Source organism: Gadus morhua, chromosome 23, assembly GCF_902167405.1.
Source record: "Gadus morhua chromosome 23, gadMor3.0, whole genome shotgun sequence".
NCBI classification, from domain to species: Eukaryota; Metazoa; Chordata; class Actinopteri; order Gadiformes; family Gadidae; genus Gadus; species Gadus morhua.
In genome coordinates, this window is record NC_044070.1 from 437,456 (window position 1) to 464,734 (window position 27,279).

General features: G+C 42.1%; 1 protein-coding gene across 2 annotated transcripts in view; it reads right to left on the minus strand.

Annotated features, from left to right (window-relative positions):
- LOC115537492 (dihydropyridine-sensitive L-type skeletal muscle calcium channel subunit alpha-1) overlaps positions 1-27,279 on the minus strand; it is a 137,101-nt gene that overhangs the window by 88,625 nt on the left and 21,197 nt on the right. For both annotated transcript variants that reach the window (XR_003974811.1, XM_030349462.1), the window contains exons 3-6: positions 7,969-8,108; positions 7,620-7,762; positions 7,369-7,521; positions 7,046-7,251 (exon numbers count right to left, since the gene is read on the minus strand). Coding sequence is in view for 1 of the 2 variants with exons in the window: in XM_030349462.1 (XP_030205322.1) it covers positions 7,046-7,251; positions 7,369-7,521; positions 7,620-7,762; positions 7,969-8,108 (642 nt within the window). In the remaining variant the exon portion in view is untranslated. The remainder of the gene's footprint in view (positions 1-7,045; positions 7,252-7,368; positions 7,522-7,619; positions 7,763-7,968; positions 8,109-27,279) is intronic.

Sequence of the window (27,279 nt, forward strand, 5' to 3'; positions counted from 1 at the left end):
CACTCCAATACAAGTGCGGAACAGGAATGTGTCTCCGCAAAAAATGTCTGGATATCAATCAAATGCTCATAATTATCTTTATGCCATGTACTAAAAAAATTAAGTTTTCTCTTATCAAAATGCCACCTCAAGCATTTTATTAGCCGTTTTATGTTAATATTTTTTTCTGGAGAAGGAGGGGTGGGCAGCTGAAAGAAGTCGTAGCGAAACAAATGTTCTTCGGCCCGGCATTCGAAAGGGCCTAGTGCACGGCTCCGTTAACTTCTCTTATCCCAGGTTTTTCCTTTGACTGAACATGAATGACGTTGATGGTTTTTAGGCGCTGTGGTGACTTTTTATCACCAAAAGTGTTTTAGTGGTAAAGGGATTTTTAGACTGGTTCAGCTGCTGCTCAATGACTCTCACGTTCCTCTGCTTGCGATTATTGCGATTCACCATTTATTGATCCATTTATTCAAAAGATCCAAAGACAAAGAACGGGTGCATTACGGTATAATTTTTATAATAATGTTAATAAACATTTCAGTTGTGTTAGTATTTAATTTTTAATTTGCTTGTTTAGCTATGTATGATAGTTAACAATGTTGGTGTAGGCCTATTACAAATATTTATGTGGGTAGGCTACTCCAACCTCTTGGAGTAACCTACCCACATCGATGTTCGATATGTAACCATATGTATATTTGTATATAAATTATTGATAGCATTTTTCGTAAATAGTTGGATGGAATCTGTTTCTTAAGCAATAACATTGAACTGTATTGTTTTCTAGGCCAACATACATTTACTATGTTGTTGGTATTATGTTATATGGAGAAATCTTTCATATTTATGAAGTTAACTTATACTTCCATGGTCAGTAAACAATGTGACTGCGATCGCTCAGGCCTCTCGCTTATGCTACAATGTTAACAATGTTAAAAAACAAGAATATTTCTGCATCCGGTACGTCATGAACTCCTGGCTAGGCTCCCATGATGCGGAAGCATATCTCTCCTTGATGTTGCCCTGCGCCATTGAGCAGTTTACATAGGAATGAATGGGTGCCATTTTGGAATCCGGTGTCCATTCTATAATATGTCCATGGTCTAGTCAAGCAGAATGTGAGGTCATGTGATCCGGATGGTCTGCAGGCTAGCACTGGTGTTGGTACTATCATCTTCCTCACCTCTAGCTTGATGATCGATAGCTCCCTGCTCTCTAGCTAAGAGTTCAAGAGGTACTTGTGGTATCATTGTGTAAACTGCAGCTGCTGTTGTCACGTGTTGATTGTGATGATGTGCTAGGTTATGCATTCTGTTTGATTCATTAAGAAATTAAAAATGGGCTTTTGCATTGCCGTTTTCTTGTGCTGTTGCATGCCCTTATTGTGTTAAGTGTGTTGACATGGGGCCTGAATGCAATTTCCAAAGGAATGATGACCTCAACCCATTTTTCTTTCTTAAAAAATTTGTAATTGTGACGTGCAGGGTCTCTACTACTCACCAGGGGATGCTGCAGCTAGAGAATACGATAATTAATCTAGTTGACTAGATTTGATACTAATTTCCATTGATGAACTTCTGCTCATTACTTCCTCAGCCCGGCTGTTAGCATGAAACTTCTCCTCTTCATTCTGTTTGTATTGCCTTTTATGGAAGTGGAATTTTTAACTAATTACGCTCAAATAAATAGCTCTTAACTTTACCTACAGCTCCTTTAATAGTAGTTAAAGGAATTGTTAAAGATCCCATGGCATGAAAACTTCAATTTCTGAGGTTTTCCAACATTAATATGAGTTCCCCTAGCCTACCTATGCTCCCCAAGTTGGTAGATATTCTGCTCCGCCTGTGATAATATATATTCTATTATATAGATATCTATGTATAATATCATATTATTTAGATACAGAGCTCCAGCCAGAGCACCCGGAGTGTTCTAGAATATTTACAGAACACTGCGAAAGGCTATGTGCGCCTTGTCATTGCGATACATCCACTGTAAACAAAGCGCATTGTACCGTGGCCGCAAGCTGCTCAGGGCCACACCCCCACCCTCCTCCAAGACCCACCTCTCTCCTCCTCATTTGCATTAAAGCTACAGACACCGAAACGGTGCGTTTTGGGATAGCTCAATGTGCGACTGGCTCGTAGTGGCTGTAAATCTGCACTACGGCTGAATTTCGGGAACGTCTTCAAATACTGTGTTAGGGGCTCACTAATATCCATATTAAAGCATCCACAAATTAGCATGCCATGGGACTTTTAAAGTCCTGTTACTGTTTTTTTATTCACTGAAAAGTCTTTATCTCTATAGTTATCTGAGAAAGAGGAACATTAGCATGAACAAAAGTACAAAAAAACTGTACATATGATTGCTCATCTCCTCTTTTTGAACAGAAAAAGGACTGGCAGGCTCTGACCCTTATCAATTCACTTCGGGTTTTAACTGTTGCATAGAGAGACAAACACTTCTTGCCTGTCAATGTGCTGCTGCGTTGGGTGCTCTCCTATATTTGGCACTGATGGTGAACAATGCAGCTGTTCACATAAGCTTGAGCAGAGGCTCACTGACGTGTTGTGGCTGCATTGCATGCTTAGTTTTTTTTAGCTCCGGCTTGAGGCCTATTTTCGAACACTGGATTTATTAATTTAAGGATCACTGACATAATTCCGCAAAAGGTCAAAAGGGGGTTGATCACACAACCACTGAAAATAGTGCTGAATTATGTTTGTTGACAAACAACTATCTTTTAGGGTTACTGGAATTCGAATAAGCGTCTTTTCGTAACACATTGGAAATCTTTGAAAGTAATAACAGCGTGTTCGACTCACATGAAAAGGAGCTAGGCTACTGCAACTCTGCAAGTCAATGGAAGGGGCTCATTCAAAGCAAAGGCTAACCCAGCAAACTCCAAAACAACTCGTCTGAAACACGTTTAGCCAGGTAAAAGCCAAATACAGGAGAGCGTAGTGAAGGTTAAAAGTAAGAAAGTGGGCATCTATGTCTCCATTAAGTGTCCATGAAGTGAAATATATATTTTTAATAATGACAAAAAAATATGTTCTCTGCGCACCAGATCTAGGGGCCCATATAAGTTTCCTCAATGGGGCCCTTAATCCTGCTACTCCTACGTCATCCCGGGAAAGATCACAAAAGGAGAAAAAGACACAATCCTTAACCATCCCAATAGGGATGGGAAACTTTCATGATGAAGTGGGCCACAAATTTACACCACCATCCGAGGGCCACATGACCATGCGCTTCGACAGTGCCCCACATTAAGTGCAACAACTAGCATTATATTCAGTGCAGTTGTAGTAGTTGTAGTGGAATTCTATGAAGAGATACGGTTTTCTTGATCAAAATTTCTGTAAAAATAAATAATTTCTAATTTGTGCAGGCCTCATTGAGCGAGGATGCGGGCCGCATGTGGCCCGCGGGTTGCCAGTTGCCCATCCCTGCCTTCAAGCATCAGAAAATTATGTTCCATGAATTCCATTGCAATCACACTTAATTTCCTTCTATTCCTTCACACAGATTAAATAGGTTCGCTCCTGATTATGTGCTGTCGGTAAAATGTAGGGTGGGAGGAAGTAGAGAGGGAGGGATTGTTTCTTTTCCAAATCAAAAATGGAAAGTTTCATTTCTGCATGTCATGGCTTATAGTGTTTACCACAATCATCAGGCATTTTAGTAGAGGTCTGTTGAGGCACTCTCCAAATGGAGACATTTAGGCCTTCACCCATGTGGTCGGAGGTCTGCAGCCCCTGCTCTACTCTGTAGTCCACCATCACCTCAGCCTCACCCATGTGGTCTGAGGTCCCCCCCCCCTGCTGTACTCCGTAGTCCCCCATCATCTCTAGCTTTGCTGACATTGAGAGGGATATTATTGTCCTGGCACCGGCATGTAATTGTCTTCACCTCCCCTCTGCAAGAAGAGGATGATGCTGTCGTCGGCGGGTGTAATGATGCCATTGAAGGAGGACATGGGGAGCTGTGCTTGTTTGGCATATTCGTAAGTGAGAGGTGAGTACAGGATTGGGCTGAGCACCCATACAATCCAACCATGCGTAAAACGACTCCCAGTCTAAAAGCGTGAGCGCCCTTCTGTGCAAGATGAAAAGAGACAAGTTCCGATCCAGGAGGCATAAACGAAACACAGGATGATGGGCCCACAAAGGCTACGGGGATGCCTGGGGTTCTGCGACCAATGGTCCACAAGTAGGCTGTACAAAACCATCTTATCAGTATATCAATACTAACTATAGGCCTGTTCAATGTTTTGATAGATGAAAGCAGGCATACGTCACTTTCATGTTGTCAGAACATCTACGCCCCTTTTGGGTGAAAGAGCCAATGCCAAATTTGAAAAACTATGAGGCTGCTTTCACATATTTTGCATGGACATTAGTTTAAATAAACCAGTTTATTATTAACTTTACTTCCGCAAAGAGCAAAGGACGGAAAAAGAAGAGATACGTTGCTTCAGGACATCCACAGGGTTATGACAATTCCGCCGAATGGGTGGGGTTCACCCTCAACCATTATTGTTTTCATTCCTTTCCTATATAACAACGACAGAACAGTTTTTTACATGACTGGTGGTAGGGTTGTGGCTCCCTATCTAGAAAGCAAAACGGTTTACGATTTCTGCTATTAAATTGGCAAAGACTTCAGAATTTGAGTTGACTGCCAGTCTAATTAGTCTGACCTGTACTCTGCAATGGCAGAGTACCCAGGTGGGCTCACCACATGAATCGAAGCACACCGCAGTGACATACTTTGAGTTGTATTATGGAAACTTTTTATATGTCTAGCTTATATTAAGTTTGTGTCGTACTTCCGATGATAACCTTGCGATGATAACAGTTTGAATTAAGTTGTTTCTGTATTGACTCGAATTGAAACAATAGAAATATGGCAGAACGATTAAAATAATTATTAATAATGTTTCTCACTATAACAAGATCTTGTCAACGCTATGACTTATTATGGTGTTCAATGTATCGAAATATTTTGACAATATTTCAATGCTGATAATTATTCAATGTGTTTTTTTCCTCATGAAGGACATTGTGTGGCACTGTGTGAAACATTGTCTGACATGTAAGCAAACAAAAAAAAGCTCTTAATGAGCTATTGAGATTAGGAAGAAAATAAGGGGGAATATCGAACGTCACACTGAGACATTGTATTGATGTCTCTTAAACATATCAATACAATTTACTATTGTTCCATCTAATATCCAACTCAAAAGAAAGGTTTCCAGGGCGAGATCAAAAAGCTTAGAGACAAATTATGAGGAAATGGACGATTTGAATGCTGAGCGTTAATCGACAAACTGATTACTCATGTATCCCTTTGGTCCAGGTGTGTTAGTGCAATGTGTTGCCATGGGGATGGCTTCATCCATGGCCCTGTTTGGTATGAACGCAAGGTAGTACAAGGTGTCAGGAAGGAGTGTTTTGAGGCAGTGGTCCGGGTTTTGAGTTTAGTGTGAAACTTCAGGCAGATTCTTTGGTTTCTAGTTGGGATTAGGGGTGTGAACGGTTACAAAAAATTGTAAACGGTTACACGACCCCTTTTTTTTCGTGTACACAGTTAACCGTTTTTTTTTTTTTTTTTTTTAAGTGGACCGCAGTCGCGCTATACGACCAATGGAGGGTAGAGTTTAGATTGGGCCCAGAAAATCAAGCCCGACCCGGCCCGAGCCCGTGCACGTTCTGTCTGAGCCCGTGCACGTTCTGTCTGGGCCGGGCCCCAGTTATGGGGGGCCCGGCCCCCCATAACTGTAATTATGAGCCCGAGCCCGGTTTCATACATGCGTTACTTTGTACACATTTGTTACTTAGGCCTACTCTGCTAAATATATATGTAGGCTAAGGGATAATGTATAGAACGCTGGTCATTATCGGGAAAATAAGCACAGACAGGGTGAAGAGGACACCGACGCACTTTTTTGGAAGAGGAAGAGACGTCGGAGGACCCGCAGTATATTCATATCGGCCCACGCAGAAAATATGAGCACTTGTATTGTGGGATAATTTGAGATATGTTCATATTAATATACGCAGTATATTCATAATATTGTAATGACCACGGAAGAGGCAGTGAATGAAGTATTGAATAGACAGAGATTTATTAGATAGGCCTACCTAATAAACCGTTGGAACACACAAGACCGGAAACATAGCAACGCCGGTAAACAAACCCCGAGAAGCCCTATCCCTACTGCACTGCACTGAGTTTGACGGTTGAACGCTGATTGGCTGTTACGTTACACATGTGACTCAGTGGCCACGTTACATGACGTAGCCTATGCCCGGTGTTCAGTTACCCAACACTTATCGCTTGCATTTATTAGCTCCTTAATGTTGTCCAAGTGGAACATTTGTAGCTTTATTATTCGCTAAATAAATAGTAGCCTATGTTATTTTTGATAAAATTATTATTATTATTTATTTTTTTCGGTTTTCGTTAACTCATTTTTCCTAAACGGTTATGATTTACTAACTGGTTACACGTGTACCCGGTCACACCCCTAGTTGGGATAGATGCAGACAGTTGCTTCTGGAGCAACATTGTCAATGCAATCCCAATTTACACTGACCACAGGCCAAACCTGTGTGCATTTTGGATGTGGAGTGTGAAAATATCACTCTACAAGCCACGTTGGCGTTTGGCAAAAATAAAAAACCCTGTTTGTGAGTTATTAATTCAAACATAACCATTATTATAATCTTAGCCCAATTTCCCTGTAGTGGCCCCCATAGTCGGGAGGGATTTGACACTCTCCAGCAACCTCCGCTATGGAGTATGTCAGGTAGCCTGCTAGGCACGCTGGGACATCTTAAACAATTTAATAAAATAACGTGTACATTATACTGCCATACATTATTTTACATAAAAGATCATTTGGAGAACTGTCTTTATGCTGATTCTTCCTCGAAATGTAGCAAAATGGAGGTCCTTGTTTCCTATGCAGCCATATTACCTATATCTGCCACCTATTTAGGAAGCAACCTCGCAAAAGAGACCCAGACAATGAAAAGTCAAATCTTACCCAGTAGAGGACGTCAGTCCACCCTTGAGTCGTAATGCACTGGTAGACAGTGAGCATGGAGAAGCCGAGGTTGTCAAAGTGGGTGATGCCATTGTTTGGGCCTGGCCAGCCAGCTCGACATTCTGTACCGTTGATGGTACATCGGCGTCCGTTTCCTGCCTGTGCACACGGAGAAGCCTTCTCGTTCTCCACCGTTGCAATAATATCTGAAGGGACATAGGAAAGAAGTCAGGATAGGTTGAGGCAGTACATCTGCACCCTTGTTGAGTGACTATATTTTTGGGGTTCCTATAAACATTTAAGAATGTTTTTGTACTGCATACTTGTGCCTGTGTAATAGCAGGTCTTGTGCATCTTGCACTTAAAGAGTTCCAGACCCATGATTGAGTAGATGGTGACCATGAAGAAGACAAGGAGTGTGATGTGGAACAGAGGCAGCATTGACTTCATAATGGAATTCATCACCACCTGCAGGCCTGGACAACAAACATCGGTGTTGGATCCCAACAACAATAGTAATCAAAATGATCATAATAAGAATAAAACATCTTCATAAAAGTGTCTGGTTCCTTACTTGGGACTCCGGAGACCAGTCTGAGTGGTCGCAGGACTCTGAACGCTCGGAGTGCTTTCATGTCAAACCCACCGCCTTTCTCTCCAACCTGAGCCTCCACTCCACTTAAGTGGTTAATAGCATCCATTGCTACTGAAAACAACCTTGGTAGAGCAGAGGAACGTCATGTAAATCCAATTACTAGACATGATATGACAACCTTGTTAGCTCATGTGATACCATTACTCGACACAGCATGAGTGACACAATTTAGTTAAGGAAAATGTAAACTTTTAAAAAGGTATATGGAAAGCGCTGATATATTTTTTTATGATTACATAAGTCACATGCAAATTCTTCTTTCACTTACCCAACAGACACACAAACAAAATCTAATATATTCCAGCAATTTCTTAAGTATGCATCTGCGTGAAAAAGGAAGCCATAGGCCACTATCTTCAGGAAGCATTCCACTGAGAAGATGAGGAGGAAAATGTACTCCAGACTTTCCTGTAGGAGAGAAATACAAACAATTACATTAGAATGTATTCTTTATTTACTTTTGGATTGTTTCACTTTTCTGTTTTTCCAAACAGAAACAACACATTTTCAGGCATCTAACATGGCACTTGTAATTTCCTAAATGAACTGTTAAATGTCTAATGTCCCTATTTTATTAACATGGTTATTTGTCTTATTTGATCATCAACATAGTAATCTATGCCATTTTGTCACTAAGTATAACACCACAGTGGAGCCATGTGATCTTATTCATGAATACCTGCAGGCATAGACGGATTATGACATATCGGGCCCCTGGGCACGTGGACTCCGCAGGCCCCCCCCCCCCCTTCCAACATAAACACACACACCCAGAATACACACACACTTATTGGCGATAATAAGTCATTGGCCTATACCTGCAACTCAGCAGGATTTGTAGCACAGGAAAGGCAACCTCACAATAATTATTACAAATAAATGCATCTTTATTTAACCAAAACAGGATAAAAAATATATATAATTGATGAAATTTTTGGCGATTTGAACGAATTTTGATTGCAGCGCTTTCAACCACAAATAAAAACGACTTAAAACAACTGAATACGAACAGTTCCTTACATTAATTGACAGTAATGCATTTCACCTATGAAATGCATTTTTTCCGGGCTCTGTTCCGTGCGAAATCCTACACGATATCATCAAAGTCCAGTGCATTGGTAAGGTCGCTCTCAATTGCCATGAGAGAAAGTGCCTTGAGGCGTTTTTGTGACATTTTCGTCCTCAGTTCATTTTTAATCCTGGACAGAAGAGAGAATGACCGCTCCCCTTCGCAATTACTGACGGGCAGAGTCGTAACGCTACATACACATTTGGAAACATAGATTGCAGTCCACAATCGAGTAGGCTATAATTCGTAGCAGTCCTTTTGGGGTTGCATCATCTCCAGGCTTGATAAATGATCTGAACTGAATAAATTCATTGCTTCAACGCTCCACTTAGAGTTCGCAGTTGCTCCATGTTTAAATGACAGTGACTTGTTCGTGACCGGTCTCAAATTCACAAACTGAAATAGTGCCCCCTAGTGATCTTTTTATTAATTTATTTACTCAGTAGTAATAGGCCTACTATTGCTGTTTTCGCTTGAATTTTTGTATTTCTCTACTGATTGCTTCGACAATGCAACATTAAAAGTTACTAACAGTGGGGCCCAGGTCCCCACTGTTAGTAACTTGTGGGGCCCTGGTCCCCACTGTGAGTAACTTGTGGGCCCCTGGACCCCACTGTTAGTAACTTGTGGGCCCCTGGACCCCACTGTTAATAACTTGTGGGGCCCTGGGCCCCACTGTTAGTTATTCAGGCTCAGGCTCAGGGCTCAGGGGGGCCCAAGTGCCCCCCTGAGCCCTTGGGCCCCTGGGCATGTGCCCGGTGTGCCCGTGCAGTAATCCACCCATGCCTGCAGGATATATTATAGTCTCATTTGTTAGAATGTTACATTACATTACATACAACAGACGTGTTGTATGTGCAGAGTTCATTGTGTGTTATAAATGGGAACGCCCAAACGTGATGTCTCATTCTGTTAGCTCACTTATTTTGTGTATGTGAACTCCCCTACCTGAGAGCAGGCAATAGCTACTGACGCCTCTCGAGTACCTTGATGAAGTTATTTACTGAGCGGTACAGCCCTGTATTATTCATATGAACGAAGATAGTTAGGGAAAGTTAGGTATTTTTTTTGGCATTTCCTGAAATAATTAATTACCAATAGCTTTATTTACCATGTGTTCCTATAGGTGTCTAGTAACACATCCCAATTTATCCACGGCCAAATCCTGTGGGAATCGCCTTGAGAGCCAATCAAAGATGGGGTGCCCAGGGGGCTTGGGTAAAAATAGTGGGGGAAAAAATCGCCCAAAAGTGCCTTTTGAGATGGCTTACTAGGGATTTTTAAGGATCGAGAGATCCTTCCAGAGAGGTACCGTCATGCAAGGGAGTCAGTTTGTTTTTAGAAATGGTGGGGACAATAACCATAAGCTTGAGTGTGGTTTGAAAAGTGATGGGTACCATGTAAGCTATTCATCCATTCAACGCTGCATTACAATATGCTCTACAGTGTATTGTCAGGTGTTGAAAATCCTATTATCCTATTATTCCTTCCCTCCTGGCCGACTACGCGAGACTGATTAATTGACTGCGCGCGTGACGGTATCACCAGTGGACTAAATCACTCCGCGCAGATAGGTCTCATTACAAACAAATACACAACATGCCCGAACTGACATAATAAAAGGGCAAACAAAGAAATGAGTAATACAATACCCCATTAACGTAAAATCAATTAGTACAGTATGATTTTACACAACAAATAAAATGCACATTTAATCCCTGTAAGGGCAATTATGAACTATAATTGCCCTTATATGCAATTAAAGGGACGACAATATGAATATATGCAAACCTTCAGAACACGAACAATAAAAGTTGAAAACCACAGTTTGTGTTTTGGCTTGTTTTGCAAAATGGCGTTGGAAACACCAGGGTATTGGCTCGGGATATGTAATACTAATACACACACAGGACAAAGAACAGTGTTGGCAATTTAACACTTATCTTGACATCAACAAAGTTTACCAGACAAACAATGCCAGACTGTAAAGGGGGTACAAAATGAAACGAGGTACTGAGCATCAGCCTTTTGAAGATGAGCAAGGGCTGCTGGTAGCATATGTTATGCTGCATTCAAAAAAAATAAAAAAAATAAACGCCCAGAGGAGAATTGCATCTGCCAAATCCTGACCACCAGTAAACACTTGCGAAGGATCAATGTAGACTTCACTCGTTACAACATCATAAGCAAATTGCCCGCAAATAAAATCCCCTACAGTTTAGGATAGTCAGGATAGGCCTACCACGCTCCAAGTCATCACATATCTCAATCAGACAAAACAACTATAACCACATTGGCATAGCAAATCGAACCGTGTATAGCTGCTACTAGCTGCAATCCACAATGCATACTCGCTGGAGCACCAACCAGAATCAGATCACAATCGCTTAGGGCCGTGGGTAACCTTTGGCCAGTTCATCAAGAGCAAACAGAACCAGCAGCAAAGTTTACGTGAACCAATTCCTTACCTTATGTGGCCCTACACATGCAGGCTAGATGATGTATCCATATCGTTATCCAGTGTCACAAACATGCTTTTTACAGGAAGCAAAAGGAACGGCTATTTTCTGAATAAAAATGTCAATTTTGTCTGTCTGTCTTGAAACTTCTCCAGTGCATTCACTGTGCGTTCACACCAATCGCGATGGGGCGACAGGATCCCATACAAAGTGAACGTATAGACGCGAACGTATATAGGGCGAATTTTTCGCAAGAGAAAACCAGAGACAAGTTTTGATTTGTCGCGCCACACTTTCGCCGTGCACAGGCGAGCGCGTTCACAAGGATTTGTGGCGCGACAAATTAGCTCGAGTTGAAATATTTAGACACGAATTTTGCGTGATGACAGCCAATCAGCGTTCAACAGCTTGGCCACTGAGTGACATATGTAACGTAACAGCCAATCAGCGTTCAACCGTCAAACTCAGTGCAGTGCAGTCCGGGGTGAGCTGCAGCATAGAGGAGAAAGTGATTGTTGCCGTTTGCGACTCTCGGAGCTCTATATATAATAGTATATAATTGTATATAATTGTATATATAATATCACGGCCAAAAGCTCATTGCGCCTCGGGATGGCCATAGCGCGGGGAGCTCTCATAGGGATTGGGCTTCTCGGGGTTTGTTTACCGGCGTTGCTATCGGTTCCGGTCTTGTGTGTTCCAACGGTTTATTAGGTAGGCCTATCTAATAAATGATGTCTTCGTGCGCGCCTATCGCATGATTTTAGACTCGACGATTTCGGTTGAGTATGTGGGGATTTTTTCAGTCGCAATTGGTTTGCACATTTTTAAAAGTGGTGGGGACAAAATTTGTATTTTAAATACTGGGGGCCCCCATCCCCCCGTAATCGACGCCTATGCCGTCATGCCTTATATTCTTACAAAGCTTCTCTGGCTGTGATACCGTATCAGCAATTTCTGGGTTTAGCAAACCAACTTTGCTCAGCAAGCTCTGCAAGACTGACAAATCAGAGCAGGCCATGGATGTGTTCAGTGACATCAGAGCCAAGAAAAGTGACATCATCAAAGCTGCCTATGAACTGTTCAAGATCATATACCGCTTCCATCTGAAGATTTGGAAGACTGAAGATTTGATATCTTCAGCAAGCGGGCCGCAGCTGGGAGCATCAAGCCTGAGAAACTGTCTCCAACTACAGGAGCTGAAGCACAGCACTCTCTGCGGGCATATCTCCAGACCAGAGATTGGCTACTGCTACAAAGTCCATCACTGGACGTCCTTGAGTATGGATGGAAACAAGGAAAACAAGGTTATGCACCAGTCCCTACAACAGATCCCTTCGCATCGGACCACCTTCTGAAGTTAGTCAGTTGCAACTGTGCAGGTGACTGTGGCACTCTGAGATGCTGCTGTAGAAAGCAAGGAGTCAACTGAATTTCTGCTTGTGGGAACTGTCATGGTAACTCTTGCCAGAACATCAACCAGCCAGATGATAATAGTAGTGAGGTAGATGCAGGGAAGTTGGATGAGATTCATTAAAATGTCAACTGATAACGCAAGTTTTGATTTGTTATTGTTCAATGAATCATTTTTTTGTGGATTTGGAGTAATTTTACTCAAAACTATTGACTGGGATAGATTCAGCACCCCTAAAAAACCCTAGTTAGCCATCTCAAAAGGCACTTTTTGGTATAATTTTTTTTCCCACTATTTTTACCCAGGCCCTCTGGGCACCCCAGCTGTGATTGGCTCTCAAGGCGATTCCCAGAGGATTTGGCCATGGATAAATTGGGAGATGTTACTAGACACCTATAGGAACACATGGTAAAAAAAAGCTAATGGTAATAAATTATTTCAGGAAATGCCAAAAAAAATACCTAACTTTCCCGAACTAAAGAGGATATATGGAATGTGAGGTAAATGAAACAGACACCGCCTCAGTGTGGAAGTGTGGCGCTGTCCGCAGCTGTTATTTATTTTGATGTCCACGTCCAAGAGGGTTAAGCTCCACCGACAATTGTAGTATAACGCCACACATTTCACAGACAATATCGCTCAGATCAACGCTCATATAAAAAGACGGTAGGCTACTAAAATAGTGTCAGAGAGTTGGCCTGGGTCCCAACCATGGGGATAGCACGCCCCGCTCCTTCCTCTGACCCTTGGCCCTAAACTACTGTGGACAGCAGTTTATCCAATTGGTCCATTGCTTAGCACTTTTAAGAGGACATACATTAGCTTTGTTCGGAATCGTTCCGCCGGGTATTTGTGCGCCGGGTATTTGTGTGACAGATGCGCCCACATCATGTAAACAAACCGGGCACTCACGAGGAAAGCTGGAGGTTGTATTGATGTCGAATGTTACATTTCCTTGATCAAGTTTGTTTTTGATTAATTTTGAATGTTAAATTTTCTATGTTAAATCCCAAATAAATTGTTGACATTTCTAAACGAAAGCCGGAGATCATTAAATGTATTCGTTTTGCCGTTATTCAGCTTCTTCTTCTCTTCCGGAAAATCACAACCGCGTTGCATTGTGGTATACGGGAGTAACAAGTAGGGAACATCGTATGTACACTCAAATTTGGGGTATTTTAAGTGCACTTTATAGCGTCTAGAGTCTACGTTTACACGATGACGGTCTGAACAGAAGACGCAAAAGTGGCGTCGCATATTAACTTTTTATTCCACGTTTAGACAAGCATTTTCGGGAGGAAATCTGCGTGCATACGGTGACGCAAAAGTGTGTGGAATTCGATTGGGTATACAAGCCAATCTAATAGGTGGTGCTGTGATACTATCACACAACACCGCCAAGTCTGAGCGCCTGCGTAGAATCTTCCTTCTTCTCTTATCCGTGCCGCAAAAAACAAAAAGATCCTTCGCTGTTCAGTAATTCTATCTGGACATATCCTGTACATTTCGTGGAAAGACTCCTGTACGCTTGTTAGAGCTGCCAGAGCAGCCTGAAGGTCCGATGCATGGAAATAATCTGACATGTTTGTTTATTTCCTTGTACTGGCACATGTATGTGACGTAAACGCGTACGCGACGTGAGCAGATCTGAGCAGTGTTTTGCGTCTTGGCAGTGTAGACGGAAACGCTACGGCGGAGCGTATTCAACTTTTCCACTCTGGAGGGTGGTTTCAGATTTATGCGTTTTCATGCCCCAAAAACGCCGTCACCGTCTAAACGAAAGGCACTTCCGATAAAATATTTTGTCGTTTTTACCCGCAAGCGTCCTCGTGTAAACTGGGCCTGAGAATTCGAACACAAACGCAAGAATGGCGAACACCCTAGTGCACTTTATCCATGATAGGGAACGATTTCGAACACAGCTATTCAGGGTATACATTGACGGGGGTTATTGCCCCAAAGGATAACATTGTTGCCCGTTTGGCAGAGTAAGGCTACAGCGTTCTCAATGATGACACACAAAACATGTGCTGTCTGCATCAGTCCCTTAGACCAAAGATGATCTGAAAACAGGGTCCAGATTGGACAATTAAAATGTATCCTTTAATGTTGGATCTGGTCCCAGTTTCCCGAAAGCATCGTTAGCCTTTAGTGGATCGTGAAGTGCATCGTACGAGCATCGTACAGTTTTCACACCGTTTCCCGAAAGCATCGTTTGTAACGAGGACTACTCGTAGGATGCTAAGAGCATCGTTAGCCTACTATAGCCTCCGTGGTGTCACCAGCGGACATTCCTAGTATTGGATGCGTTCTATTAAAACACATCCAATATCCAATACCGCGAAATTGCCCAGCTTGAGCAATTTCGCAACCAAAAACAGTGGTAACCGCCGATATATTACTCATAGACTACTGTTAGATTTAAAGGGAGCGTGTCTATGTTCCCCGGGTCCTACGTTTTTTAAAAAAAGGGTCCCATGTTCCCCGCTTTTCCCAAAAAGGGTCCTATGTTCCCCGATATGTATTTGACCGGGGAACATAGGACCCTTTTTCAAAAAAAGGGTTCTATGTTCCCCGGTCTGTTACTTTTTCCACCATTACTGCCAAATTCCGGCCGAGATAACTACCATTGCATGTCTTTACCTTTTGTGGAAGAGGGAGAGACGTCGGAGAACCTGACGCAGTCTATTCATACGCCGGTAAACAAACCCCGAGAAGCCCAATCCCTACGAGAGCTCCCCGAGCTACGGCCATCCGGAGGCGCACAGAGCTTTTGGCCGTGATATTATTATACAATTATATTATATTATATTATATTGTAGCAGTAGACACTCAATGAAGTGCGCATAGCAGCCGGTAGGGGGAACGCTACATAAAGGTGGCAGGTCTCCCCGGTGCTCTCTCTCTGCGCTCAACTGCTGGCCACCACTCCAATGTCCATCATGTTCCACGGCCAACTGGACAGGTAGAGGCTGCGGGTCCCCCTGCACCAGTTTCCCATGCCGTGTCTGCTTTATTTAGACCCTGGTCCTAGCTCGTGTTCCTTGCTTTTTGTCCATCGTCGGGACGACGATGCAAGAAGCGGGGGTAGAATGTAGCAGTAGACACTCAATGAAGTGCGCATAGCAGCCGGTAGGGGGAACGCTACATAAAGGTGGCAGGTCTCCCCGGTGCTCTCTCTCTGCGCTCAATTGCATGCATGACTTCCGGTCCGAAGTGTTGTCTCGCGGCAGGTAAGGTGGTACGCTGCTGCTTTGTTTCCGAGATCCTATTGAGGTTGTTGTTGATTCTTGGGTGCATTTGCTTTGCTGCAGAGCGTTTGAGCTGCCGTGCCCCGCTATTAGCGTGCGCTATTCCCGTTGGCCTGCGTTGGTAAGTGTCCTCTTGGTCTGCACAATCTGATTAAATATTAGCGCTAACAATGGTTCGGTTGTAGGTACCGCATGTAGCTGTAGGCTCCTCCCCCTGTTATCGTCAGTGTGCCGCCAATCGAGTCAACAGGTATAGTGTGTTTTAATTCAGCATTGGGCCCATACGGTCATTTTAATAATAAACATTTTTACCAATTTTATACATTCTGTTTTTAGATGAGGGACGGCTACTGAGCAACCTGAACGGCTGAACCCTGCTGCTTTGTCTTGTATTTCGTCTGCGGTTTCAATTACAGCGCCGTCCGCTGTTGTGTTTACAGCTTTGTCTGCTGTCCTTGTTTATAGCGCTGTTTGTTGTCCGTTGCCTACAGTGTTGCAACAGATTTGGCGTTGTGTTACCACGGCCGGAAACCGTTACAGCCATTTTCACTGCCATAAGTGTGCCGCCTTGGCCATTGGGTTTGTTTTGCTTTGAATATAGTTTGTTTATTTGCTTTCTTTTCTGTTTTTGGGCAAAGGATATTTTGTTTGGATTGATTGTTTGCCCCGTTTTGGTTTCGCATTAGTTTTGTTTCATTGTGTTTGATTCTTGTCTGTTTTACTTTGCAGAGGTCTGTGGTGGTGGCGGTGTCCCTTTTCTTCCTGTGTGCTGTGCTTCCCTGGGATTTGTGTTTGCGTGTGTGATTATCACTTACCCGGGTGATTTATATTATTTGGACCCTTCCCTTCGCTAGTCCCCCCATTCACATCAGCCTCCGCCTTAACAGTTTATTGTGTGCTTATTCCATTGGATTAATTAAATAAAATAGATATTGTTAAAACTGTTAACCACGTCTCCTGCCATTAGAGTCAACTTACTTGCGTGTCTTAAATTAAATCTTTGGGCGAAAGTCCCAAGGTGGCGTTGTCTGCAACCTCCTGAACACGGGCTGTGCTTGGTGTGGTCCCTAACGTCACCTCGCCGCCGTGCTCCCCGCCCGCTTTTCCCCTCGCCCTGCCACAATATACTATTGTATAAAGAGCTCCGGGAGTCGCAAACGGCAACAATCGCTTTCTCCTCCATGCTGCTGTTCACCCCGGACTGCCCTGCACTGAGTTGGCTGGTTGAACGCTGATTGGCTGTTACGTTACACATGTCACTCAGTGGCCACGCTGTTGGCTGTCATCATGCGAATGTCGCGTCAAAGTTTAGATATTTTTAAAGATTGATAGATTGCGGGGAACATAGGACCCTTTTCCCAGAAAAGGGTCCTATGTTCCCCGCTTTTCCCAAAAAGGGTCCTATGCTCCCCGGTATGTATGGCTACAGGGGAACATAGGACCCTTTTTGGGAAAAATGGGGAACATAGGACCCGGGGAACATAGGACCCGGGGAACATAGGGATGACCCAGATTTAAACAGCAAAGATAGAGACATGTTAGAAGTCAACAACAGCATAATTTATTGCAGCAATTGGCTAACAATTAATGATGTTCAACGAATCATTCAAGCTGCGACATCAGCACCAAGGAGTAAGCGAGAGAAGGGCTTCAAAATGTACGTCTCCGCTTACATTGATAATTATGAAGGTAAGCTTACTAGCTTAATAGCAAACGTTACCTAACATAAACAGCCACAGAGGATTAGCTATCTTCCTAAGCAGCTAACTTCTATCTAACGTTGGATATTTTGACAACTATGTGACTACTATGACCCCGTTTTAAGTTTGTTGATGATAACTTAATATTGTCCCCAGTATCAAATAAAGATCAACGGACAGGGAGAGTGAACGTCCGAGCAACCTGCCACAGGTCTATGAGGAATCATGAGAAACCTCACAACCTCAGAGTAGGATAGAAGTTAGTTCAGTTCTTTGTCAGTTCTGCTCCAAGCATTTTCTGGGGATTTGAAGTGGCTAGGATAGGTTCTGTAACTCTATAACATTGGTCTGGGGTAGGTAAGACAAGATAGGTACCTGTCTTGTAAGGGTAGCATTGAAATATCTAGCCTTCATGAAAACCCCCTAAAACTGGTTTTGGTGGCTGTTTTTCTTAGGTGTATGTTAAGTTTCATAATCTGCATGCTGTTCAGTACTGTTGTACAAACTATATTTGAACGTACGTTTGAGTAAATTAAAGGTTGGGTACGCGATTTGCGAAACGCCAGCAGATTTTGAAAATACACAACTCAAATGGTCCTACCCCCTCTCCTTCGCTTCAACGCTGACTCTGACTCCACCCATTCCAAGTACCTGGACGCGCAATCATGCACGAGTGCGAACAGAGATGCGCGAGAGCGAGCCAGGCTAGCGTAGGTTTTCGTTTAACAACATGGCACTACATTCAGCTGTAAGTTGCACCCAGTACCACGGGAAGTAGGGGTTTTGGGGGTGCTGCAACACCCCCTGTCCGAGGCCCTGTCTTATCACAGAAAACGATCATTTCTAAAAACTCCGGCCAAAGTGGAGATTTCTGAAAACGCCGGTTATGTGTTGTCGTGTCAATGGGGAGAAACGGGATTTTAGGTTCTGAAGCGTCACATTATGCACCAGGAAATGCTTAACGTCATGTGAGCGCCCGCTGTACCGTATTGGTCCGAATATAAACACAAACCCCATTGTAAGACGACCTATATTTGGAAAAAAGATTTGAAGACCAGATCTTGTTTTTATGAATAAATAAATTGTATTCATTGAAATAATACACGAAAATAAAAAGGCATAGAATAAAACACTGCATTGCCACTAAACAGTAGTGAAAATAGGCCGTACTGATGTGTACACCAAAGACTATTCCTGACACTCCTCTGCCCCGCTGTGTTCGCTCTGGCTGTGGTCGCTCCAAACTGTTTCGGCCCGTGGCAAAGCGAGTCATCCTCGCTGCTGTCCAAGGCATTTTGAGACGCAGCACTTATTTAATGCTCATATGACCTAGTGCTGAAAAAAGGTTAGATGAAAAAGTGTGAGGGTAGCGGTGGTGCGCTAAACTTGTTCTGTGAGCAGCTGGATGTGAACCATGGTGTGAAGGAAGTGAACACAACGATCGATTTTCAACTGTGCGCGCATGCACTGGTGTAATTGAGCTGCGCTGCTATATATCTTTTTTTATCAATGTAACGAGTTGCGAGTCTAGTGCAGGTTTTTTTTTCCAGCACCCCCTGCTGAGAATACGTTCTCGCGGCTATGGTTGCACCAGATGTTATAAACATTAAACGGTCACATAAATCATTACTATTTTTAGAAAATGTATGTTTGTTTCATATAATTGTATTGGAAGTCCTGGTTTTCACTAGGGTTGCTGCGGTGTGGACATTTTCACAACGAGTAATACACTCGTCTCAACACCGGTATTACAGAGTATAAACGGTATAAACTTTGAAACTAGGTCAACCGGCACACAAGCATCGGTTTTTAGACCCTTCTCGTCCTTCAGTGGCCGCCAACGTTCGAAAGCAGCGCCTAGGATTATTCTTGATTTCAGTTTTTCTCTTTCAGCGTTTTTATTATCAATTACTCTCTGAAAAAGAGTTTTCCTTCTCTTTGCTGGTGGTGGTGGTGGGGATGGTGGCGTCTTGTCTGCCATGGAAATTGTCTTCTACTGCTAGGTCCAAATGTGGATTAACTAGTTCCACTAGTTCCAACAACAAACAGGAGCTTGCTCTGGGTCACGAGTACTGCGCGCGCGGGGCGCGGGGGAGTGCAGTACGACCGTTGATTGACGTACTTATGGTACGGCCACACCAACCGCGTTGCTCGCGTTAGGGGCGTTGAAAATCGTCATTTTTGCATAGGGAACCATTGGTTTAGGCGCGGTACACGCGTTGAAGCGTTGAAGCGTTGCGTTGGGGGCGTTAGGCGCGGCAGTTGCACGTAATTACGCACGTAAACGCAGTAACGCGCCCAACGCACCAACGCCCGGAGTTCAGAAAATTGAACTTTCAACGCTCCAACGCGTGACGCTTAGCCGCGGTGGCCAATCAGCGTGGAGCTTGACCCGACGTCACTGGCAGAGAGTAGTGAGCTTGCACAGAAGCATACGGCCGACATCTTTCTTTATTCTGGGTGGAAATAGTAACGTAGTTACGCCATTAAATGCGTTTATGGAAACATTTCTTTTTTTTTTTTTTTGAATTTTATTTATTACATTTTCCAACTTGTACAACAACATACATGAAAATACATATGCTTAGCAACATAGAAGGAAAATACTTTTTGGATAAAAGACATCAACAACAAACAACAACAACAGAAACAAAACAACATTAAAGAAAGAGAAAGAAAGACAAAAAAAAAAAAAAAAAAAAAAAAAAAAAAAAACCTCTTACAATACTGTCAGAAAGTTAAAGTATACAGCCTATACATCTTGTACATCTTGTTGACTTTCCAAGAAGTCTGTAAATAGTTTCCATACTTTGTAGAAAATCTGTAGCTTCCCCCTTTTAGCATAAGTCATTTTTTCCATGGCCAGAGTATTGGACAGGGTCTTGAACCAAAAATTGACAGAAGGTGCCTCCATAGCTTTCCATGAAGTGGCAATACAGTATTTAGCTTGTAGTGAGCACATATATACCATCTTTTTATCTGTAATGGATAACCTTAAGTCTGTTGGGACAAGTCCAAGAATGAACAGTTTAGGACAGACGGGCAATCTGGTGGAGTTTATGTCAGAGATTCGTTCTATTACCTTTTCCCAAAATTCCCTTATTTTAGGGCAGGTCCACAGGCAGTGATAAAGTGTGCCCTCTTCAAGACCACACTTAATGCAGAGGTCAGGGTTATTGTTATTGAAGCGGTGCAAAAGGGAAGGAGTTATATATGTGCGCATAATCCATTTATACTGTATAAGTTTAAACCTGGTGTTTATAGTTTGAGTCTGTGCTGTGTGACACACCTTTTCCCATTCGTCCTCAGAAATTTCTGTATCCATGTCACTGGACCACTTCATTCTCTTGTCATTTGAAGATTCATTGGAGTTTTCCACAATTAAGTTATAAGTCACCGAAACCTGACCACGACTATGCATATGATTTAGTATAACCTCTTCAAGACTGGACAGTGGTGGTTTGTTTATCTGTTGTTTGTATTTTTTCAAAATAAAACTCCTAATTTGCAAATATTTGAAGAAGTGGTTCCTGGGTATATTGTAAGCACCATGTAATTCCTCAAAACTATACAATACCTTATCTGCATTATACATGTCCCTGATTTTACTAATACCTTTCATTGCCCATGATTTGAACCCTGAGTCGTTTCTTCCTGCTGGGAATTGGTGGTTTCCCCATATTGGGGTGAACCCTGATATGTCTGAATCAATACCTAAATGTGATTGCACTTTGTGCCAGACTATGATGGAGTTTTTAACAAAGGGGTTGTGTGTGTTCTTTAACAGGTTCTTTAATGAATCAGAAAATAAATATAATTTTAATGGCAAGGGGGATGTGATGTAATTTTCTATTTCAACCCAGGAATTTTTAGGTTCATTTGAGAACCAGTGCATTATTGCCTTGATCTGGGCTGCCCAGTAATACCATAGAAAGTTTGGCACTTGTAGGCCCCCTCTATCATATGGCAGATAAAGTAAGGATATCCTAAGTCTTGAGCGCCTGTTATTCCAAATGAAATTAGTCATTAATTCCTTCAGTTTAGGAAATAGGGTAGGTGGGGGGCTAAGTGGGATAGATTGAAAAAGATACAAGAATTTTGGTAAGATATTCATTTTAAGTATGTTTATACGACCAATCAGAGATATGGGAAGATCTGACCATCTCTTCAGAGTATTACTGGTAGATGATAGAATTGGGTTATAATTTTCTGAGATTATATCTTGAATTTTGGGGGTGATCTGTATCCCCAAATACTTAAAGCCCTTGGATGCAATATGAAAATCGTTCCCTACTATTGGATTATCTCTCTCTTTGTCATTTAGGAACATAATATTAGACTTGGTTTTGTTGACTTTGTAGCCAGAGATTTTTCCAAAGGTTGCTATTATGTTAAGAAAGGCAGGAAGGGATTTTGTCAGATTTTTTAAAAAGAGTATGATGTCATCTGCAAATAGGCTTATTCTGTGTTCACAGCTTCCTATTGTTACTCCCCGTATCAGAGGGTGTGATCTAATTGTTAGGGCCAGTGGTTCTATGGACAATACAAACAAAAGGGGCGACAGTGGACATCCTTGGCGTGTTCCTCTGGTAAGTTTGAATGGTTTGGATGTCATGGAGTTTGTCAAGACTGCTGCAGTGGGTCCATTGTATAATAACGAAACCCATTTAATAATATTTTGTCCCAAGCCAAATCTAGGGAGTATATCAAATAGATATGGCCATTCCAACCTGTCAAAGGCCTTCTCACAGTCCAGGGAGAGTAGGGCCACATCGGGGGATCCATCTTCTATATTGATAATATTTAAGACTCTTCTAATATTGTGAAAAGCTTGTCTTCCTATTACAAATCCATTTTGATCTTCGTGAATCAGACTAGGTAGGACTTTCTCCAATCTCCGTGCAATGACTTTAGCAATTAGTTTCGTGTCTGAGTTTAGTAGGGATATGGGTCGGTAAGATTCACATTTAGTAGGTGGCTTGCCAGGTTTCAATATTGTAGTGATGAGGGCTGTAGAGAAGGAAGGTGGTAAGGAGTCTATTCTGAAGGCTTCTTCAAGCATAGTGAATAATTGGGGTATCAACATATCTTTGAAGGTCTTATATATTTCAATGGGCAGCGAATCTGGGCCAGCAGTTTTTCCACTTTGCATAGACATAAGGGCACAATAAAACTCCTCTAGTTCTAATGGTCTCTCCAGAATTTCCATGTCTTCTTGAGAAAGAGTAGGGAAGTTCAGGGCATCAAGAAAGCCATTTAAAGATGTTTTATCAGCGGAGAATTCAGATTTATAAAGTGTTTCATAGAATTTCTGAAATGTTTCATTTATTTCTTTGGGGTCTGAAGTCATTGTTCCATTAGATTTTTCTATCTCATGTATTGATCTCTCATTTTGTATAGCTTTAATGCGCCAGGCAAGTAATTTGCCTGCCTTTTCCCCCTGATCATAGAATTGCTGTTTTAATTTATTTAGATTGTTTAAGGCCTTATTTACTGACATTTCATTATATTGGGCTCTAAGTGTGTTTAATCTTTGCTCTACAGATGGTGTCTTATTAGTTACAATTAGCTCTTCTAGTGTTTTAATTTCTTTTTCAATTTCTAACAGTTTCTTTTTAAATTCTTTAGATTTAAAACTGGTATAGCTTATTATTTGCCCTCTGATGTAAGCCTTAAAGGCATCCCATCTGATTAGCGATGACGTTTCATTTTTGTTGAGCTTGAAAAACACATCTATGTTTGCATTAAGGAACTGTACAAACTGAGGATCTTGGAGCCATTTGTTATCAAATCTCCATTTAGGAGGACCTTTGTATTCTTTATGAACCTTAAGCTCTAAAGATACTGCAGCATGATCAGATATTATTATGCCATTGTAATAACAACTCTTGATTTTGAATACTGAGGTGTTAGAAATTAGAAAATAATCAAGTCTGGAATAGGTATTGTATGTAGTAGAATGACATGAGAATTCTCTCTTATCTGGGTTATGTTTCCTAAATATATCACACAGCCCCAGCTCTGCCATGAAGTGGTGAATTACCTTTCTTGTATGACAATGAGATGAGTCTAGACCACCCTCACGGTCCATATTTGGTTTCAAAACACAATTGAAATCTCCCCCCATTATAACTTCCCCCCTTAAGGTTGAAATTGTTAGAAAAATATTCTTGTAGAAATCAGGATCATCCTTATTTGGCCCGTAGACATTTACTAAATTAAGGTAATTTCCAAGTAAACTACCGTGTAGAACTATATATCTTCCCCCAGGGTCCATAATAGTAGAGATTATTTGAATTGGAACAGATTTGTGAATTAAGATAGCTACTCCTCTAGCATGAGATGAGAAGTTAGCAGCAAACACTTGCCCCTGCCACCTTCTACGTATTCTGATGACTTCAGTGGGGACTAGGTGCGTTTCCTGTAGAAATATAATTCTAGAGCCCAAGTGTTTTAGTCTAGTCATTACCTGTTTTATTTTCACCAAACTGCCTAAGCCTCTTATGTTCCATGAGGTTAATTTGCATACCTGGTTATCTGCCATTAGGGGATGCTATGGGGAGCCTTAACAAAGAGCATGAGCTGTACTGAAGAGTTGGGTAATATGAGGGGAGACAGAGAAGAGGGAAATACAAAAAAAAAAAAAAGAATAAATAAAACGACAATACACGTGAAATAATGAAAACCTACACAAGAACCACACCAAAAACATTTTGCTAGAACATGCAAAATGTTTAACATATCCACCCACCGACTGCCTACTTTACAGTCTCTAAACTAAGTAAATCCACCTTCCAATAGCTCCTGATTAGGAGCAAAAGTAAGTCAAATAAACTAAATAAACCACCTTTAATCTCTGTGTATTCAAGTAATATAAAATACCACCCCTTTATGGTAGAACAAAATGAACATTTTAGTATAAGCCATAGCCAATAACGTATAATCTTTAAGGTTCTGAAAGCAAATAGGTTACTGAGTGCAAGCATGACTCAAATTATTTAGCGACACCCTTTAAAATGAGAAATAACAGAATAATATTGGGCCCAATTAAATGAGCCATTTTTCTTTTATTTTCCTTGTTTAACTTGTAAACATCTTTCAAATCAAATCAGCCGTGTGTACTAGAAATAATTTCTATTGCAAGTTTAGCCTACTTTGCATATAAGCAATACATCACCCTGACTCATCAATGCTGTGAAGAAACGTATCCACTTCTCCGGGCGTCTGGAAGACGATGACCTTGCCCTCATATGTCACCCGAAGTTTGGCGGGGTATTGAAGGCCATACTCTATTCCCTTGGAGTATAGAGTCTGTTTCACCGCATAGTAGGCGTTCCGCTGGCGTTGCACGTCGGCTGAAAAGTCTGAGAAAAGTTTGACCTGTCGGTTGTTGTACATAATCGCCTTCTTCTTCCGTGCCGCGTTCATCACCCGCGCTTTATCTTTGAAGTTCAGGAATGTCGCGATCAGTGTCCTGGGACGTTCAGTTGTCGGCTTATGCTTCTGCTTGCCTGAAGTGTTGACCGTTGGAGTAACTGCGATGCGGTGAGCTCGCTCGATCCGCAACGGATGGGGGAAGTTCTCCGGTCCGAGGACTTCGGTGAGCCAATTCTCCAGAAAGGTTTCAGCGTCGGCACCCTCCGCCTTTTCTTCCAGCCCAATGAAGCGTAGATTCGAACGGCGTGAGCGATTCTCAAGGTCGTCATTCTTTTCTGTAAGTTGTTTCACTTTGGCTTCCAACTCAGACACCGTTGCCGTTAGCTGTGTTGTTACATCCTCCGTGTCACCTATGCGTTGTTCAGCCGTGGTCATTCTGCTTTTGATAACATCCAAATCCGATCTAATGTGGGCTATGCCATCAATAACTTCCCTGTGACGCGCCAAACTTTCAGTCTTGAGACAAGCGATGGCCTCTAAAACATCTTGATTCTGGATATCCCGACGACCATTGTTTGTTGCGTCCATCCTCTCGCTATCCTCCACTGAAGAGGCCGCTAGTTCGTGGCTAGCATGCGGTTTGCCACTTGGCGAAGTGTTTGTAGACTTATTAGGTTGATTGTCGGGTTTATTTTTGTTCTTTCTTGTGCCTGACATAGTTAACCTTGCTTTAAAACGTATCCGTGTTCTATTTGAGTTCGTTATATGGCTTTCAAAGGAGTAGAAATTGTAATTAGTACAGAGACTAAAAAGCAGCGTCTGTCTAGCTCGCCGCCATTACCGGAAGTCTTTATGGAAACATTTCTAGCGAGAAATGTGCATTTTACTTTCATAATGTTCGCTCGGTGAATGTGAAGGACGTTTGGTTTGATAGTTATGACGAAGAGGGAACGCTCCGTTCACTTGCATGGACAGAGTCTCTGGTTGCTAAGCAACCTCAACGTCTTGGCGGACTATATATCTGCTGATCAACACTACGAATGCTGGAAACACACCAGACACACCATGTGAAGTTATTTAACCCGATTATTGTTATTTATATCCGAGATTATTTAATCTAACCCGATCTAAACTCTATCACCCAAACACGGCGGCGTTTGGGTTTCCTACCTCGGACTCCAGCGCAGCCACGGCCGACATTTTTCTTTATTCTGGGTGGAAATAGTTACATAGTTACGCCATTAAATGCGTTTATGGAAACATTTTTAGCGAGAAATGTGCATTTTACTTTCATAATGTTCGCTCAGTGAATGTGAAGGATGTTTGGTTTGATAGTTATGACGAAGAGGGAACGCTCCGTTCACTTGCATGGACATGGACTCATCTAGCTGCGTTGGCGCGTTGACGCGTTGGAAGCGTTGAACCACCACACACTGGTCAAGCGTCAGGTTAGGCGCGTTACTCGCGTTGTCCAACGCGAGTAACGCGGTTGGTGTGGCCGCACCATTACTGTCCAATGCAACGAGGTGGCAATCCAAATGATTGGCTGGAGTTTTTCGAGCCCTGCCCGTTCCACAGATGATTGACTTGTTTAATTTTCATGTCAGTACTTCTAACTCAGTGGCTGTAAGCGGGTTATGATAAGGATTTCAAGTAATTTTGCAAAAATGGCCAAAAAAGTGAATTCCGTACCCAACCTTTAAGACGCTAACATTATAGACTACTCAGACTTATCTATTTTAATTTCCTTACATTGCGATGTTCCAAAAACAAGAGAAATATTCTATTTTTATTTTATTTTTGTGATGACATTGATAATTTGATAAGCCTACTACCGCAGTTACTCAAAACAATCTGATCAGGTTTGTCATTTCTCATTTTCTGTAATATTTAAGCTGATGTGTTAGTATCTGATTTATGACTAACATGATGACACTTTTTGTCCCAAGATTGTCCTTGAGTGAGCACTATAAAACTACATTTAAGCAAAGATTTGCTACGTGAATTTACAGTATATTTTTGTCAGTCAGAGCTGAATGTGTAAATGAATTGATTTTCATGCCTTTCTTCCTACAAACTTTTTCTACAAAGATTTTTTTTAGTAAAAATAGCCAACTTTATGTGTTTTATACTCTGTCTCTAACACACCATCCACCAGACAAACTATGAAGGACCCAATAGCTTTTTAACGACCATTACAATAAATGTTATTATTAATAGGGTGTGAAGCCAGGCCGGGTCAGTGACATGGTGGTGATGTCTACCAAGCCAAAGCAGAGGCTATTGCTAATGGTGTAAGGTAATTATGT